This window comes from Aspergillus uvarum, assembly GCF_003184745.1.
Source record: "Aspergillus uvarum CBS 121591 unplaced genomic scaffold BO82scaffold_77, whole genome shotgun sequence".
NCBI classification, from domain to species: domain Eukaryota; kingdom Fungi; phylum Ascomycota; class Eurotiomycetes; order Eurotiales; family Aspergillaceae; genus Aspergillus; species Aspergillus uvarum.
Window position 1 is genome coordinate 86,841 of NW_020291374.1, and position 12,280 is coordinate 99,120.

The 12,280-nt window shown below is 56.0% G+C and overlaps 7 protein-coding genes across 7 annotated transcripts; 3 read left to right on the forward strand and 4 right to left on the reverse strand.

The window, feature by feature from the left end:
* Positions 1 to 681: 681 nt before the first annotated feature.
* BO82DRAFT_406765 (uncharacterized protein) lies at positions 682 to 1,173 on the reverse strand (the record flags this gene model as incomplete). Its single annotated transcript, XM_025639589.1, has 1 exon — positions 682 to 1,173. One exon carries the CDS (start codon positions 1,171 to 1,173, stop codon positions 682 to 684), a length of 492 nt encoding a protein of 163 aa, XP_025487017.1.
* Positions 1,174 to 1,702: 529 nt separating this feature from the next.
* BO82DRAFT_406766 (putative C6 finger domain protein) lies at positions 1,703 to 4,171 on the reverse strand (the record flags this gene model as incomplete). Its single annotated transcript, XM_025639590.1, has 9 exons — positions 1,703 to 1,737; positions 1,796 to 2,370; positions 2,426 to 2,691; positions 2,742 to 2,792; positions 2,841 to 2,879; positions 2,926 to 3,463; positions 3,513 to 3,705; positions 3,756 to 4,030; positions 4,083 to 4,171. 9 exons carry the CDS (start codon positions 4,169 to 4,171, stop codon positions 1,703 to 1,705), a joined length of 2,061 nt encoding a protein of 686 aa, XP_025487018.1.
* A 1,285-nt stretch (positions 4,172 to 5,456) lies between these two features.
* Positions 5,457 to 6,438, forward strand: BO82DRAFT_194171 (O-methyltransferase). The gene is made up of 2 exons (XM_025630544.1): positions 5,457 to 6,082; positions 6,139 to 6,438. Exons 1-2 carry the CDS (start codon positions 5,551 to 5,553, stop codon positions 6,339 to 6,341), a joined length of 735 nt encoding a protein of 244 aa, XP_025487019.1. The 5' UTR covers positions 5,457 to 5,550; the 3' UTR covers positions 6,342 to 6,438.
* Positions 6,439 to 6,462: 24 nt separating this feature from the next.
* Positions 6,463 to 7,324, reverse strand: BO82DRAFT_295238 (type 1 glutamine amidotransferase; the record flags this gene model as incomplete). Its single annotated transcript, XM_025631854.1, has 3 exons — positions 6,463 to 6,747; positions 6,803 to 6,877; positions 6,950 to 7,324. The coding sequence occupies 3 exons, from the start codon at positions 7,322 to 7,324 to the stop codon at positions 6,463 to 6,465; spliced, it is 735 nt and encodes a 244-aa protein (XP_025487020.1).
* Positions 7,325 to 7,807: 483 nt separating this feature from the next.
* BO82DRAFT_295259 (uncharacterized protein) lies at positions 7,808 to 8,347 on the forward strand (the record flags this gene model as incomplete). Its single annotated transcript, XM_025631856.1, has 1 exon — positions 7,808 to 8,347. A coding segment is annotated over one exon (540 nt), but the record flags the coding sequence as incomplete, so codon positions are not given.
* A 284-nt stretch (positions 8,348 to 8,631) lies between these two features.
* BO82DRAFT_346236 (Zn(II)2Cys6 transcription factor domain-containing protein) lies at positions 8,632 to 10,473 on the forward strand (the record flags this gene model as incomplete). Its single annotated transcript, XM_025633746.1, has 3 exons — positions 8,632 to 8,775; positions 8,830 to 9,542; positions 9,666 to 10,473. Exons 1-3 carry the CDS (start codon positions 8,686 to 8,688, stop codon positions 10,471 to 10,473), a joined length of 1,611 nt encoding a protein of 536 aa, XP_025487022.1. The 5' UTR covers positions 8,632 to 8,685.
* Positions 10,474 to 10,541: 68 nt separating this feature from the next.
* On the reverse strand, positions 10,542 to 12,240 carry BO82DRAFT_194242 (carbon-nitrogen hydrolase family protein). Its single transcript, XM_025630545.1, has 5 exons — positions 11,802 to 12,240; positions 11,243 to 11,733; positions 10,947 to 11,168; positions 10,840 to 10,884; positions 10,542 to 10,781 (listed from the first exon to the last, which is right to left on the reverse strand). The coding sequence occupies exons 1-5, from the start codon at positions 11,947 to 11,949 to the stop codon at positions 10,611 to 10,613; spliced, it is 1,077 nt and encodes a 358-aa protein (XP_025487023.1). The 5' UTR covers positions 11,950 to 12,240; the 3' UTR covers positions 10,542 to 10,610.
* Between the last annotated feature and the right edge of the window lie 40 nt (positions 12,241 to 12,280).

A 12,280-nucleotide genomic window follows, 5' to 3' on the forward strand; every position in this document is an offset into this window, starting at 1 on the left:
GGCGGTCTGGGTCCTTTGGATTAGAAGGGTTAGGGTTGTGGGTGAGGTTGAGGTTGGGGTCGGATACGGTTGGCCTGAGAGGTTGTCGGGGAGTCTGTACTGGCGACGGGGCGGGGCGGAGGAGGTTGGTGGAATCGAGGGGAGGATATGGGAGGGGGGCGTTGTTGGCCTAGGGGGGCGGAGGTTGACAGGGGTGGGTGTAGCTGGCGCTGTAGCTGGCGCTGCAGCGGGTGCCTGCTGCTCGCTGGGTGGCGAGGTGCGCTTCGATGCGCTTGACTCGGAGGCCATGTTGCCACGGTGCTAGGAACCTGTTTTCATAAGTTGGATGTGTGATTGTTCAGTCAAGCTGACTCTTTTATATTCCCCTTGCTATATGGACGGATAAAGGAGCAATTAACTGCGTACAAAGACCGGCCGGGTTCCATTAGAACACCGCTAGATAGATGCTATCTCTATCTCCTCTTTGACACGAAGTCAAGTCTCTCGTTGTTCGAGTACATCGCATAACAATATCCATCATCCACAAAATCCTCTGCAGGGTGTGTATCCATCTACTAATCCTGGATGCGTTATGCATCAGTCTCCCGCTGGAGAACGCCTCGAACGCCGCCCTGCGAAACCTCAACGTTTTCTACCGGGGAACACCCCAGCCCCCTACTGAAGAAACCCTCCAACCCCTCCTCACTGTATGATCTCCACCTCATCGCCGTCCTCAACCTTGCAATCCGCCACAAACACCCCATGTTCCTTCTCGATATGCAATCCCCAAGAGAACCGTCCGTAGAACCGCTGTCCGCAGAACGGGCACGGGTCCATCAATTTATCGTGCAACTGGCGGTGGTGCGCGCGCAGCCGGCCCTCGCTGTCGAACTGCCGATTGCAGCACTTGCCGTCGGTGGTGACGGTGCAGCGCACCCGGTCGTGGAGCTGGCAGTAGCTCAGCGGGACGCGGTGGGGTTTCTGGGCGGGCGGGCTGAGCGACTGCGCGGCGGGGCCGAGAAGCAGTGGGTCCAGCGCGGCGGGCGGGATCGGCTTCACATACACCTGCTGCTGCTGCTCATGCGGCAGGGGACTCAGCTGCTGGTTGTCGGGCAGCTGGTGGAAGTAGTCTTGCTGCATGTAGGGTGGGGTTTCGAGTTTGACGTTGATTTCTGGGGTGGTTGGCTGCGTCATGGTGGATGCTAAAGTAGGATTTTTTCTTTTGATGGTGGTTACGGAGGAGAAGCTTTATATTTGTTGGTGAGCAAGCTTGGTATCCTGCAAGATGCTTTCTGAAGGTGTGTGTGGTTGAGAACAAGGTAAGAAGTGATGCTTAAATATGTGGGGAAGCTAAAGGCTAAAGATGAGCTCCGATGCCTATTCACTGCGTAAGGATTGTGAAGTCGGCTAGGTTACAATTGAGCCTCAAGGACTGGATCAAGTGTGTGAATAGTTTGGTGTTCTTTGGGTGTGTGGCTTCACAGAGGCAGCAAACAGGCACACCGTCGGTTGCCGGTGATCTTCTGTTGCCATTCACTGTCGCGCCTTCCGCTTCGGATTGTCCCGACTCCACCACGGACACTGAAAGCAACGCTTTTCGTCTTCACACTGCGTGACCAGGTGAAAGGAGTTAATGAAATCTGAGAGAAGATCTCCTTTTCCTAGTTCTGCAAGGACACATCGCCATCGCCTTCTCCATCCAACATCGCCGCCAGAGTATCAACTACTCCAGCCACCCCATCGACAGCCCAATCTCATCTAGACGTCCCAAGTCAGCATTCATACCTTTAGACCACCCAACATCAAAGAAACATACCTCTCATTCCCCCCACGGCCTCAAACGCAATCGCATAATTCCCCAGAACCTTCCACACCCCGCGCAGACTCTGCCGCAGCTCCTCCACGAACCCGTCCAACGACCGGCCGCTACCGCTGCCCCCAGCACTGGTGCCACTACTACTATTCGATGTAACACTCCCCCGCGCCTTCATCCCCAACATCATCATCGCATAGCTCGCCTGCATCGCGCAGCAGGCGAACGAGGGCATCGTGCGGGGGATCTCCACCCGCGAATGCCGGGCGAGGTACGGCGGCCGCGTGAGCGGAATCTCGTTGGTCGGGTTCGGGTACGGCAGATTGTCGAGGAGGTTGGTGATGTTGAGGGCGGCGTGGAGGCAGATCTTTGAGGAGGCGTGGCTGGAGAAGGGGAAGGAGATGCGCGAGTTCCGAGACTGATTCGGGGGTTGGTTCAGGGGTTGCGGGGCAGGTATGCTGCAGCAGCTTGGTGCTGACGTTGCGGATGACGGGGTTGTCGCGTGAAGGTCGCAGTGGCGCCGGCGGAAGATGGCGGCGTCTTGGAAGGCGCAGAACCGATGCGTTTTGATCCGTGCGCTACTTCGTGTTAGGATGGGGTGAGGGGGAAAGTGAGGATGGGGTCATGTCTCACCTGTGGAGCTTAATCTCGGCGATGTATTTCATACTCTGCAGTGCTATTATTTCGGGTGAGTCGGTGGGTGTGGGTGGAAACCGCGGTATCGAAGGCGATGACGCCCGACACGGATGTAAAAGGTAAGTGATCTGGCTGTCGAGATCCATCATACGCTTCGAGATCCAGGGTGCGTTGTACTGCGATTTGATGGTGAGGTTGAGGTCATGGACGAAGGTCGTGGCTTCGAGGATCGTCTGTTGGGCTTCGATGAGGAGTTTCCAGCCCTGAGCTGTTAGTCTGAAGCTCATTCAGTTTGAAAGGGAAAGTGAGCTACCTTGGGATATGGGGTGACAAATCGAGGATCATAAAGATTGATCACCGGAGGCTAAAAGAGTCAGTGGCAGCATCCAACCGAAAGGTGAGTGACACGTACCATCCCGCTCACAATCGAGCCCTGACACACCGTCATATACTGCACTCATTAGCACCGATCTCCGATTCTCGACCACGAAACATACTGTCATCCACCACGCCCTTCGTCTGGCCTCTGCAAACCCATCCTCCTCAACTGTCTCGTGTAAAGACACACTCATCGCTGCCGTCAAAGCTTGTCCCGCCCGATTACACATTTTCTGAATATTCCCCCGCTGCGCATACTCATAACTACTGAGCAGCACCAATGCCATCACCGCCTCCAGCCCAACCGGCACTTTCACGTGAAACGGCTCGCGCGTGCACTGCGCCACTCCCTCCGACAGCGCGCGCGACGGGTCCGACGCCGAATCCAGCAGTTCCAGATCCGCCTCCACAGCCTCCAAGGCTGACTGTGCATACGAATGCGCCATTTCCCGTCGGAGCTTGATGCATTCCGGTTTCGAGGGTTGTCGCACCTCCGGATGAGGTATTAAGGCCAGGATGGCGCACACTGCAAGTGCCAGCGGGCTGGACGGTCGGTAGGTCGCCGGGCCGTAGACGGGTTTGTTGCGCACGGGGAGTCGCTCAGGCGGAGGGAGAAGGGGGCAATACAGATGGATGAACACGTAATATGCGTCCAGTCTGGTCGTCTCGTCAGCTATCTCCACCATATCCTAGGAATGGCACGTACATATCATCATCCGACGCATACGTCTGCAGGAGGTCCGGCTCCACAGCAGTCTCCTCCTCTACCTCGGATGGTATCCGCACGCTGTCCTCTGCGAAGATCTCATCGAATATTTGCTCAATCTCGGACACTGAGCTCTCAATACTTCGAAGCCCGGCTCCTGGAGCACCCAGTGTGAATAGCTGGTCCAGCCAGACTACTCCTGTTAGCCTACAAGCCTACACCACTATGCAACGAAATACGTACCCTCATCCTCCTCCTGCGACAGCGATATCTGTGACGACGGTCCTGACCCGGAACTTGACCCTGGCATTCCGAACCCCAGCCCATCCACCTCCACCTCGTCGTTCGACATGGAATTCAATGACGTATCCATCGATCCGGACACCGGAGTCAACGGCCGCTTCCGCTTGCGGATCCGTGGTCCCCCGCGCTTACTGGGCACGTAGGAGCATGGTGTCTCTCTGGCAACACAGTTGCCGCATCGTTCGAGTCCGTCGCAGCGGATGCGGAGAGTGCGACTTGGCGATGGCATCAGCAATGAGGGTGTGTTCACGAGCAAGGGAAGCATACCAAGCAAGGCAAGCGACCTTGACTGGCGGCTTACTAAATTTCCGATGTCCCGGACGAGTGGCGTCTGGTATTGTCTTGGGATTCTCCATTCTGATTGAAGATTTGGCTATTGGTTCATGCGCAAATCGTGTTGAGTTGTTGCGACAAGCAGCGGCAGAGTTGAAACAGAGATCTCCATGACTAAAGGGCAAGGATTGGGATATAACCAAACCCCAAGCATAAAGAGAGATCCCGCAGGGACGGTGCACCAAATCCCGGAGGGGGACGTGAAACGGGGCGATGGCTCTAGGTCGGGGTTTGACTTGCGTGCCACGCGGGGCCCGCAATAACTGGAACCTGCAACAACTTTGAGATTCTCGGGATCCTTACCGAGATCGCGAGTGGTATGATCGGAGAATCTGGGGTGTTGATTGGGTGTGAGTGGTCGAGGTGGGGCAAGAGCAAATCCCGAGGAGATGGTACGGAAACCCGTTGCTTGCATGAATCTTTGGGTGGGTTGGCTGCCACTGACGCGGCATTGTTTCCTATCTCTTCGAGAAAGCAGGATGATACTGCCGGTGGTTACACTCCCTGTGCTGGAATGGGCAAGGGAACTTCCAAGTAGTTGTTAACATGGCAGATAAGTGTAAGAAAGGCATTTGACTGAGTACTATGATCCAGACCATGCCAATCAAGCTTTGTCCTATTCGGGATCTCCTTCCAAGAAAATCTCCGCAGAGGACGCAAACTTTAAAGATTCGTTACAATTCGGTCCGGATGCGCCCGAGAGTATCTTGTGCCTGAGGCAGCGGCGTGGGAAGAAAGGTAGATATGGACGCTCCGAATATATAGTGCATCAACGTCGATGAAAGCGCGATGACTCGTTCTTCTCATGCGACTATGCTTCAGTCCATTCAGTCGTGGCTTTTTAATATGGCTAGTAGCCATTAGAACGCAACCATCATTCATTTAGTCAGCTTCAACCTCTTGATCATAAATCTAGGTCAAACATGGTGAGAACAGCGGTACTAAGTTATATTTCTTTACTAATAGGCAACAAGCCTTCTTTCATGTGTCTCTGAATGGGTAGTGAGATCCTTAAACTTTGGAGTGAGGCATGAAGGCAAAGCCTTTTGATTCATTTCCCCATGCACCAAGCACAATTCATATACAGAGATTTGCGACCTCATGTTGTTTTATTGTGCCTACCAATCTGAGATTTATTTACTGCCTTGCTGGAAATGCCTTCTTGCGAGCAACATTAGTCCAAGCGATTTCTAGTGCCACTACGGAAGATTGAGCCTACCTGTCCCCCAATGCCAAGAGACCCCCGCCCCTCACTCCTGTTACTTCCGTCGACCCCCAAATCCCCAAACCCAAACTACTAATTCATTAACAAGCTCCATCATACTAACAAGCTTTCTGACCGTCCCTTAATGCTGCTAGACTAACAGCTGCCTCAACCGCTCGAACAGCACCCCATTCTAAGATGTCCTCCTCCACCCCCCTCGACGCCCCACCCCACATCCTCCAGCTCCTCTCCACCCTCCACAAAAAGTCCCTCGACCAAGAAGCAGCCATCTCCCAAAAGGAGAAAGGCAAGGTCGTCTCCTCCGACATTTTAGACAACCTCGCCGACAGCCAAACAACCACCCCGAACCCGCAGGATGAATTCGACCGCCTCATGCTGGACAAGTTCATCGCCCTCGACGCGGACAAATGCCAGTTCGTGTACCAGCTCCTCACCGCCATGGGCGCCACCACCGTCATCGAGGCGGGCACCAGCTTTGGCGTGAGCACTATCTACCTCGCCCTCGCCGTGGGCAAGACCGCCGCCCGCACGGGCACGCCCGGCACGGTGATCGCCACCGAGAAGGAGCCGAGCAAGGCGGCGATCGCGCGCGGGTACTGGGCGCAGTGTGGCCCGGAGGTGGAGCGGGTGATTGATCTGCGGGAGGGGGATTTGCTGGTTACCCTGCTGGAGGGCGTGCCGGAGGTAGTGGATGTGTTGCTTCTGGATAGTAGGTGTTCTGTCTGGTTGATAATGGGGGATCAGGGGCTAATGTCAGGTGGATAGTATGGTGTGCGCTGGCGCTGCCCACGCTCAAGACGGTTCTGCCGCGGCTGCGGCGCGGGGCGGCGGTGTTGACGGATAATACGATCTCCGCGGTGGAGGGCTATAGGGAGCTTTTGGCGTTTTTGCGGGATCCGGGGAATGGGTTTCGGAATGTCACGTTGCCGTTTACGGGGGGGTTTGAGATGAGTGTTTATTCGCCTTGATTTGGTGGGGTTGATCATTGTAATGTCGGGGCATTATTCTGCAAGTGATTCTGGTGTTTTCTGACGGTGTGAATAATATGACAGTGAATACAGGATCAGCCAAACAGTCAATAGGCTGTATCTACTCCCTCGCCCACTCCACAACCCGTTTCAACACCCTCACTCCATCCGTCGGCCGCTCCAACCGAGTCAGATGCCCCTCCAGCTCCTGCTGAGAGAGTCTCCCGTTGTACACATCATCCTCCTCCAACAACAGCTGCTTCGCCATCTCGGCCTCGATCTCCGGATGCGCCTGGAACGAGAGCACCGTGTTCTGCTGGTTCACGAACATCTCGTGGTTCTCCGCGAGGTGGATAAACCCGTCGCCGGGCTGGGCCACCTCCCGCACGTGGAACTCGGGTAACCGCTGCCAGGCGCGTCAGTTTAGCTCAAAGGGAATGAATGACGCACAGGCAACATACGTAACTTGTAGTGTTCTCGTCACACGCGAAGAACTTCCGGCCTGCTTCCGTCAAGCGCACGTCTTCAAGACCAGCCTAGCATATCCACAAAATTAGCCCTCACTTGCCAGCCCCAGACAAAGAGTCAAGAGGGATACATATACATACAATCGGCCCCGAAGGCACAGCGCGCACGACACCCCCAAGCGCCCGGGAGAGAGCCTGGTGACCCCAGCAGATCCCCAGGATCTTTGTCTGGGGTGCCTCCTTCGCTGCGGTTCGCAGGAACTCCAACACCCCCAGCACCCACGGCTCGGAGGAAGAGGCATCCGCTTTGCCCCCCGTCAGGACGACCAGATCATAGTCTGCCGGGCGCGGGAAGCGGCACTCGAAGACCGGATCGTACATATCGATCTGAGCCGTCGGCGCGACCGCAAGGAAGGAGTCCTGGTAGCATTTGCGCACGTCGTGCCAGAAGGCGGTGTCGGGGGGTGTGTTGATGAGGATGGCGATGCGGAGGGGTGTCGGGGTAGTAGTGCTCATTTTGGTTGGTGGTTTGACTTGACTGAAACTTTGAGTTGGAGCTTGCTGAGATTCTTTATCAGGTTACAAGACAAGAATTTGAGAGGGTTATATACATGTTTGCTGGTGCTATATGGTTCTCCTGATGTAAAGATTTTCCCCTTATTGGTGCACCATCGCACCTGCGCACCGTTTACGGTTAGAGCGGTTCGTGCGTGATAGGCTTTGCGCGTCAGCTACCGGGAGAAGATTGACTCAATTCCTCCGGGAGAATAATGGTCGACTCCAGGGCGATGGGTTTTCGATTACACGCTTCATCTATGGCAAATTGAAGGGATCTGTAGACGCTAAACCCAATCCGGTGGGCGAGAGCGATGCTAGCACAGAGTAGGTCCACAATTTACCGGATCGGGTGTACCAGAACGATCTCCAACTTCTTACATTGGCATTGTCATCATTAGAGAAAGTCGAGTATGGATAAAGATATCATTTAGATAGGTTCACGACTTCCTGCAATGCACCCACGTCCCCTTCGTCCTCGACCCGCCCAGCCAAGCCGAATCCGCCCGTCTGCGCGCGCACATCGCCAAACAAAACCCGCAAGTCAAGGCCCTCCTCGAGACAGCCCCAAAGAACGACGACCAACCCCCGGAGATCCTCACGCAGGCCCAAAAAGTCCTCGTCTTGTTTACAGGAAGCCATCACCACTACGTCACCCCAAAATTCTACACCCAGAGGAGATCCGCAAGGTGGAGGGGAAAGGTCAAGATGAGTCAGGAGATGCGGAAGGGGGATCGCGAGGGGGTCGTTCGGGGTTTTGCGGGGTTGGTTGGAGGGCGAGACAGGGAGGGTGATTGCGGAGTTGGTGCGCGAGAGGGGGGAGATGGCGGAGAGCAAGAAGGGGGATGTAGTGTAGGTTCTGTTGATGTTAGAGGGTATACATGTATGGGTTCAATCTGTACAGTTCACATAATATACGGCGTACATGTACAGGCTTGGAATGTAGCATCCTTGCGGCAAGGATCTTCGCATCGGTTCATATAGCCTCATATCAGGCACAATCTGAAACGCGTTAGGTCACCCTTTAACAGAGCCTCATATGCAATGCACATTTAGATACAATTGGCAGGAAGCAGTCTCGAGCCATCCATGGGCCCAGTGCTAGATCATAAATCATTCAACATAAACTACTAGGCCGGTAGAACGATAGCTGCCAGGTTAGGCTTAGCTTCAACCGACTGCGGTCTGGCTCGGTTGAGCACCTTTGGAAGGCACGTGATTGGTCCTTGCCACTTCTGACAACGCACTCTTGACTCACCCGTCACAGCATCCGACTATCAAAGAATCATTGCTTCATTGAGTCAAGGCCTTGCAGATGACCCATGTACAAGCCTGCACCGCCTAGGCCAAAGAAGACCGATATCATACGCTCGCGCGATGGCTGTACTAGCTGTCGCAAGCGCAGAACAAAGGTTGATTTTCCATACCACCGCAGTCCAGAATGACAGCACTAATCGAGAATCCAGTGTGATGAGCAGAAGCCAGCATGTGGGACCTGCGTAAGACTGGAGAAGGAATGCGAATATGTGAAGCCCGGACTCAGATTCCAGATCGTGACTGGGCAGAGGTCGAGATCCCCTTCGTCAAGTGAAACATCCCCCAATGCGACAGCACAAGAGCTGGCTGGTGACCAGGGCTCCAGCACTCAAACTAGGCAGAGACTCCGGATCGAAACCGGCAGTCTGGTCAAATCTCTGCAGACGACGGAGCGGGACATCTTCTACACCACCTATTGGGAGGACCGCTGTCTACCCGCCTTACACCCCGTCTTCCACTCTACCACGCTCCTGGTCCCCGACATGTCGATCATTAGAGACGCGGTGCTTGCCCTGTCTTCCTGCAATATCAGCCGTCTCCGTGGCGAGCGTAAAGTATTGACGACCGCAGTGATGGGCCCGTGGAGTCCGAGCCTAGCCCACCAGAACGCGAGTCATCTGTACTACTCCTCCGCGATTCGGAGACTCGCTACGTTGACCTCGGTCGATCTTGACCACAATAAGACAGTCATCCTCACGACGCTGGTGTTGTTCGCCCACCTGGAATCGGCCATGGGCAATTTCGCGGGCTTCTGCTGCCACGTGCAAGGGATTATGAATCTCCTGGAGTGGCGGCAGGGCGTCGCAGACCCCACGATTAAATCGCTCCTCACCTCGTGGATGCAGATCCGTTATGTGGTCTGGTGGGCTCGTGCCTACTTCAGCTCAGTAGAGATACATCAGCAGTTGCCGTCTGTCCCGTTGCCCGTTTCGCTGGTCGAGGATTTACCACACACCCCGCATGGGCGCCGGGTCCTGGTTTTGAGCATCATGTGCGAGTCCCATCGCCTGAACTTCAATGCTGTGCTTCAGTATTGCCGGGGTCAGATGAGCCCCCTGGGAACTGGAGATGATCCAGCTACGTGTATCTCCCGACTCCGCCAACAGGCTGCAAAACTAGACGAGTGGCGCGCGCACCTCCCGCCCGCCGAGCAGCCCATCTACGGCCCTATCGACCCGACCGGCAGCCCGACCATCCACTTCTCCTCGCACAGTGCAGCACTGAACTACGCATACTACGTCGTAGCGCGCATCATGCAATGCAGTGGTTTTCTTACCCTCCTGCATAACCCACACTCAACCTCCCTTGACTATCGCCCCCACGAGGAAGACGTATGGGTCCCAACCCTCGTCCGCATCGCCCAAGGGACCGACATGCAGACCTCCCTCACGCGCAACAGCTACACCATCGGATTCACAGGCCTGCTTCTGGCGGGTATTCTGCGATGTCGAAACCTGTCGGTCGGGCTGGAGATCGAGCAATGGTTGCAGACGCTATTAGATTTGCAGCCGACCGAGGAAGGCGCGTTCCCTGTGTACCAGACCCTCAGCGTGGTGCAAGCGATCAACCGGCAGAGGGCGGTCGGGCGGGATGTGTTTGCCGTGACGCAGCCGGTGGACGATGGCGGAGGGTCGCCCAAGGTCACGGCATATAATAGTCAGTCGATTAGTTGTCTTGTGTTTCATGGGTACTGTCGACAGATAGGGGGTGTTTTTGAGGAGTGTGTTGTTTTGGGGGGGGGGAGGTTTTGTTCTCGTGTCTTGATGCCTCAGGTGTCGGTAGTCCAGCGGTAGGTACCCCCCTTGCAGTCAAGAGGGTCAATCACACAAAGCCATAATAAAAATCAGATCGATGGAACAACAACAAAAACAATCAATTTCTAATCAGTATAATACAGAGTGGAGATTCGTCTAAGCCGGCTTAGCTCTCCTTAGTTCTCCTCAGCAGGAGCAGGGGCATCCAGCGGGGTGGACAAGCCCACCCGATCGACGGTGCGGGTGTACTCGACCCCACCGTTGACACGGTCCTCGCGCACGACCAGGTCCTTGCGGTTGGTGTCCACCAGCAGGCGGATCAGGTCAGGGCGCATGTAATGGCCGCCCTAGCAATCGATTAGCCCTGCGCACCGGGGTCTATTAATCAGGGGCACCGAAACTTACAAAGTCAGCCAGGGACTTGGACAGGTGGCACTCGTCGAGGTCGATCTGCATCTTCAGTCAGTCCGGAACCCTTTTCTATAACCAGCATGCAAGCAAGTGATACATACATCGACGAACAGCAGACCCTCGAAGTCGGTGCTCGGGTGGGGCACGAGGTTCTGGCCGTCGGGACCGAAGATGCGGCCGTGGCCGTTGTAGATCTTGGGGTCGTCGAGCTCCTTGCCCGGGGGCGTGTTGAGCTTGACGCCCTCGGCGGTGATGGTCTGCCAGGGGGCGAGCGTGTAGGTGCCGGTCTCGATGGCGTAGGCGGGGGTGACGATCTGGGCCATCTGATCAGCATGAATATCCCACGACTGTACTGAACCTGGGGACTGTCCTGGGGAGCGATTGACGAGGGACGTACATCACAGTTGGACTCGGCGATGTTGGTGGCCGGGTCGGGATATTTAAGGGTCTCGCGGCCGGGGTAGAGCGGCCAGGCGGCGACGTGGACCTGCTCGCCGAGCGAGGCGGCGTACGCCTTCATGAAGGGGTTCATGTTCTCCCAGCAGTTGAGGTGGCCCAGGCGGCCGATCTCGGTCTGCATGACAGACTCGGTGGTGTCGCCGGTGCCGTCGCCGAAGACCAGGCGCTCGACGTGGGTGGCGCGGATCTTGCGGCGGTGGTTGATGATCTCCCCGGCGGGCGAGATCATCACCTGCGTCGTGTACAGGCTGGCCAGGTCCAGCTCCGAGTAGCCCAGCGAGACGAAGATCTTGTTGGCCCGCGCGGCTTCGCGGATCCGCCGCATCTCCTCCGAGTCCGACGCCAGGCTGTTCTCCCGGTACTTCTTCAGCAGCGGCAGGCTCTCTTGGTAGGTCACCTTCCACATCCAGTAAGGGTAGCCGGGGATCCCTGATTTTTGCAGTGGTTAGTGGGTTGCGGTGGGGTTGGGGGTTGGGGGTTGGGGAGGGAGGACGGACAGAGCTCGGGGAAGGCGATGAACTTGCAGCCTGCCTTGCCGGCCTCGTTGATCCAGTGGATGGTCCGGCGCGTGGACTCCTCCAGGTTGAACCAGCCGGGCTCGGCGTTGACGGCGGCAGCCTTGTACTTCTTGAGAACGGGGGCCATTGTGGTGGTAAAGAGGTTGATGCGAGGAGTAGATTCTTTGCTTGAATTGTTGAGATGCTTGATGCTGGTGATGATGGGGATACAGGGTGGCACAACGGCCTTCTTATACTCTCGCAGGGCACTGCATCTTAATCCGACCGACTCATCTCGACAATGTCCGTCATCCTCACTCCATCCGGCTCACGCGGAATCGGGCTCTGCCGATAGCAGCATGCGTGAGGAGTATACAACGCGGTGTCAGTATCAATCGCGATATCGTGCCATGACCCGGGGTTTGGTGGTGCGGAGAAGCAGTGGGGGCGTGAGTGGATGAAACGAGCCCGTCGGGCGC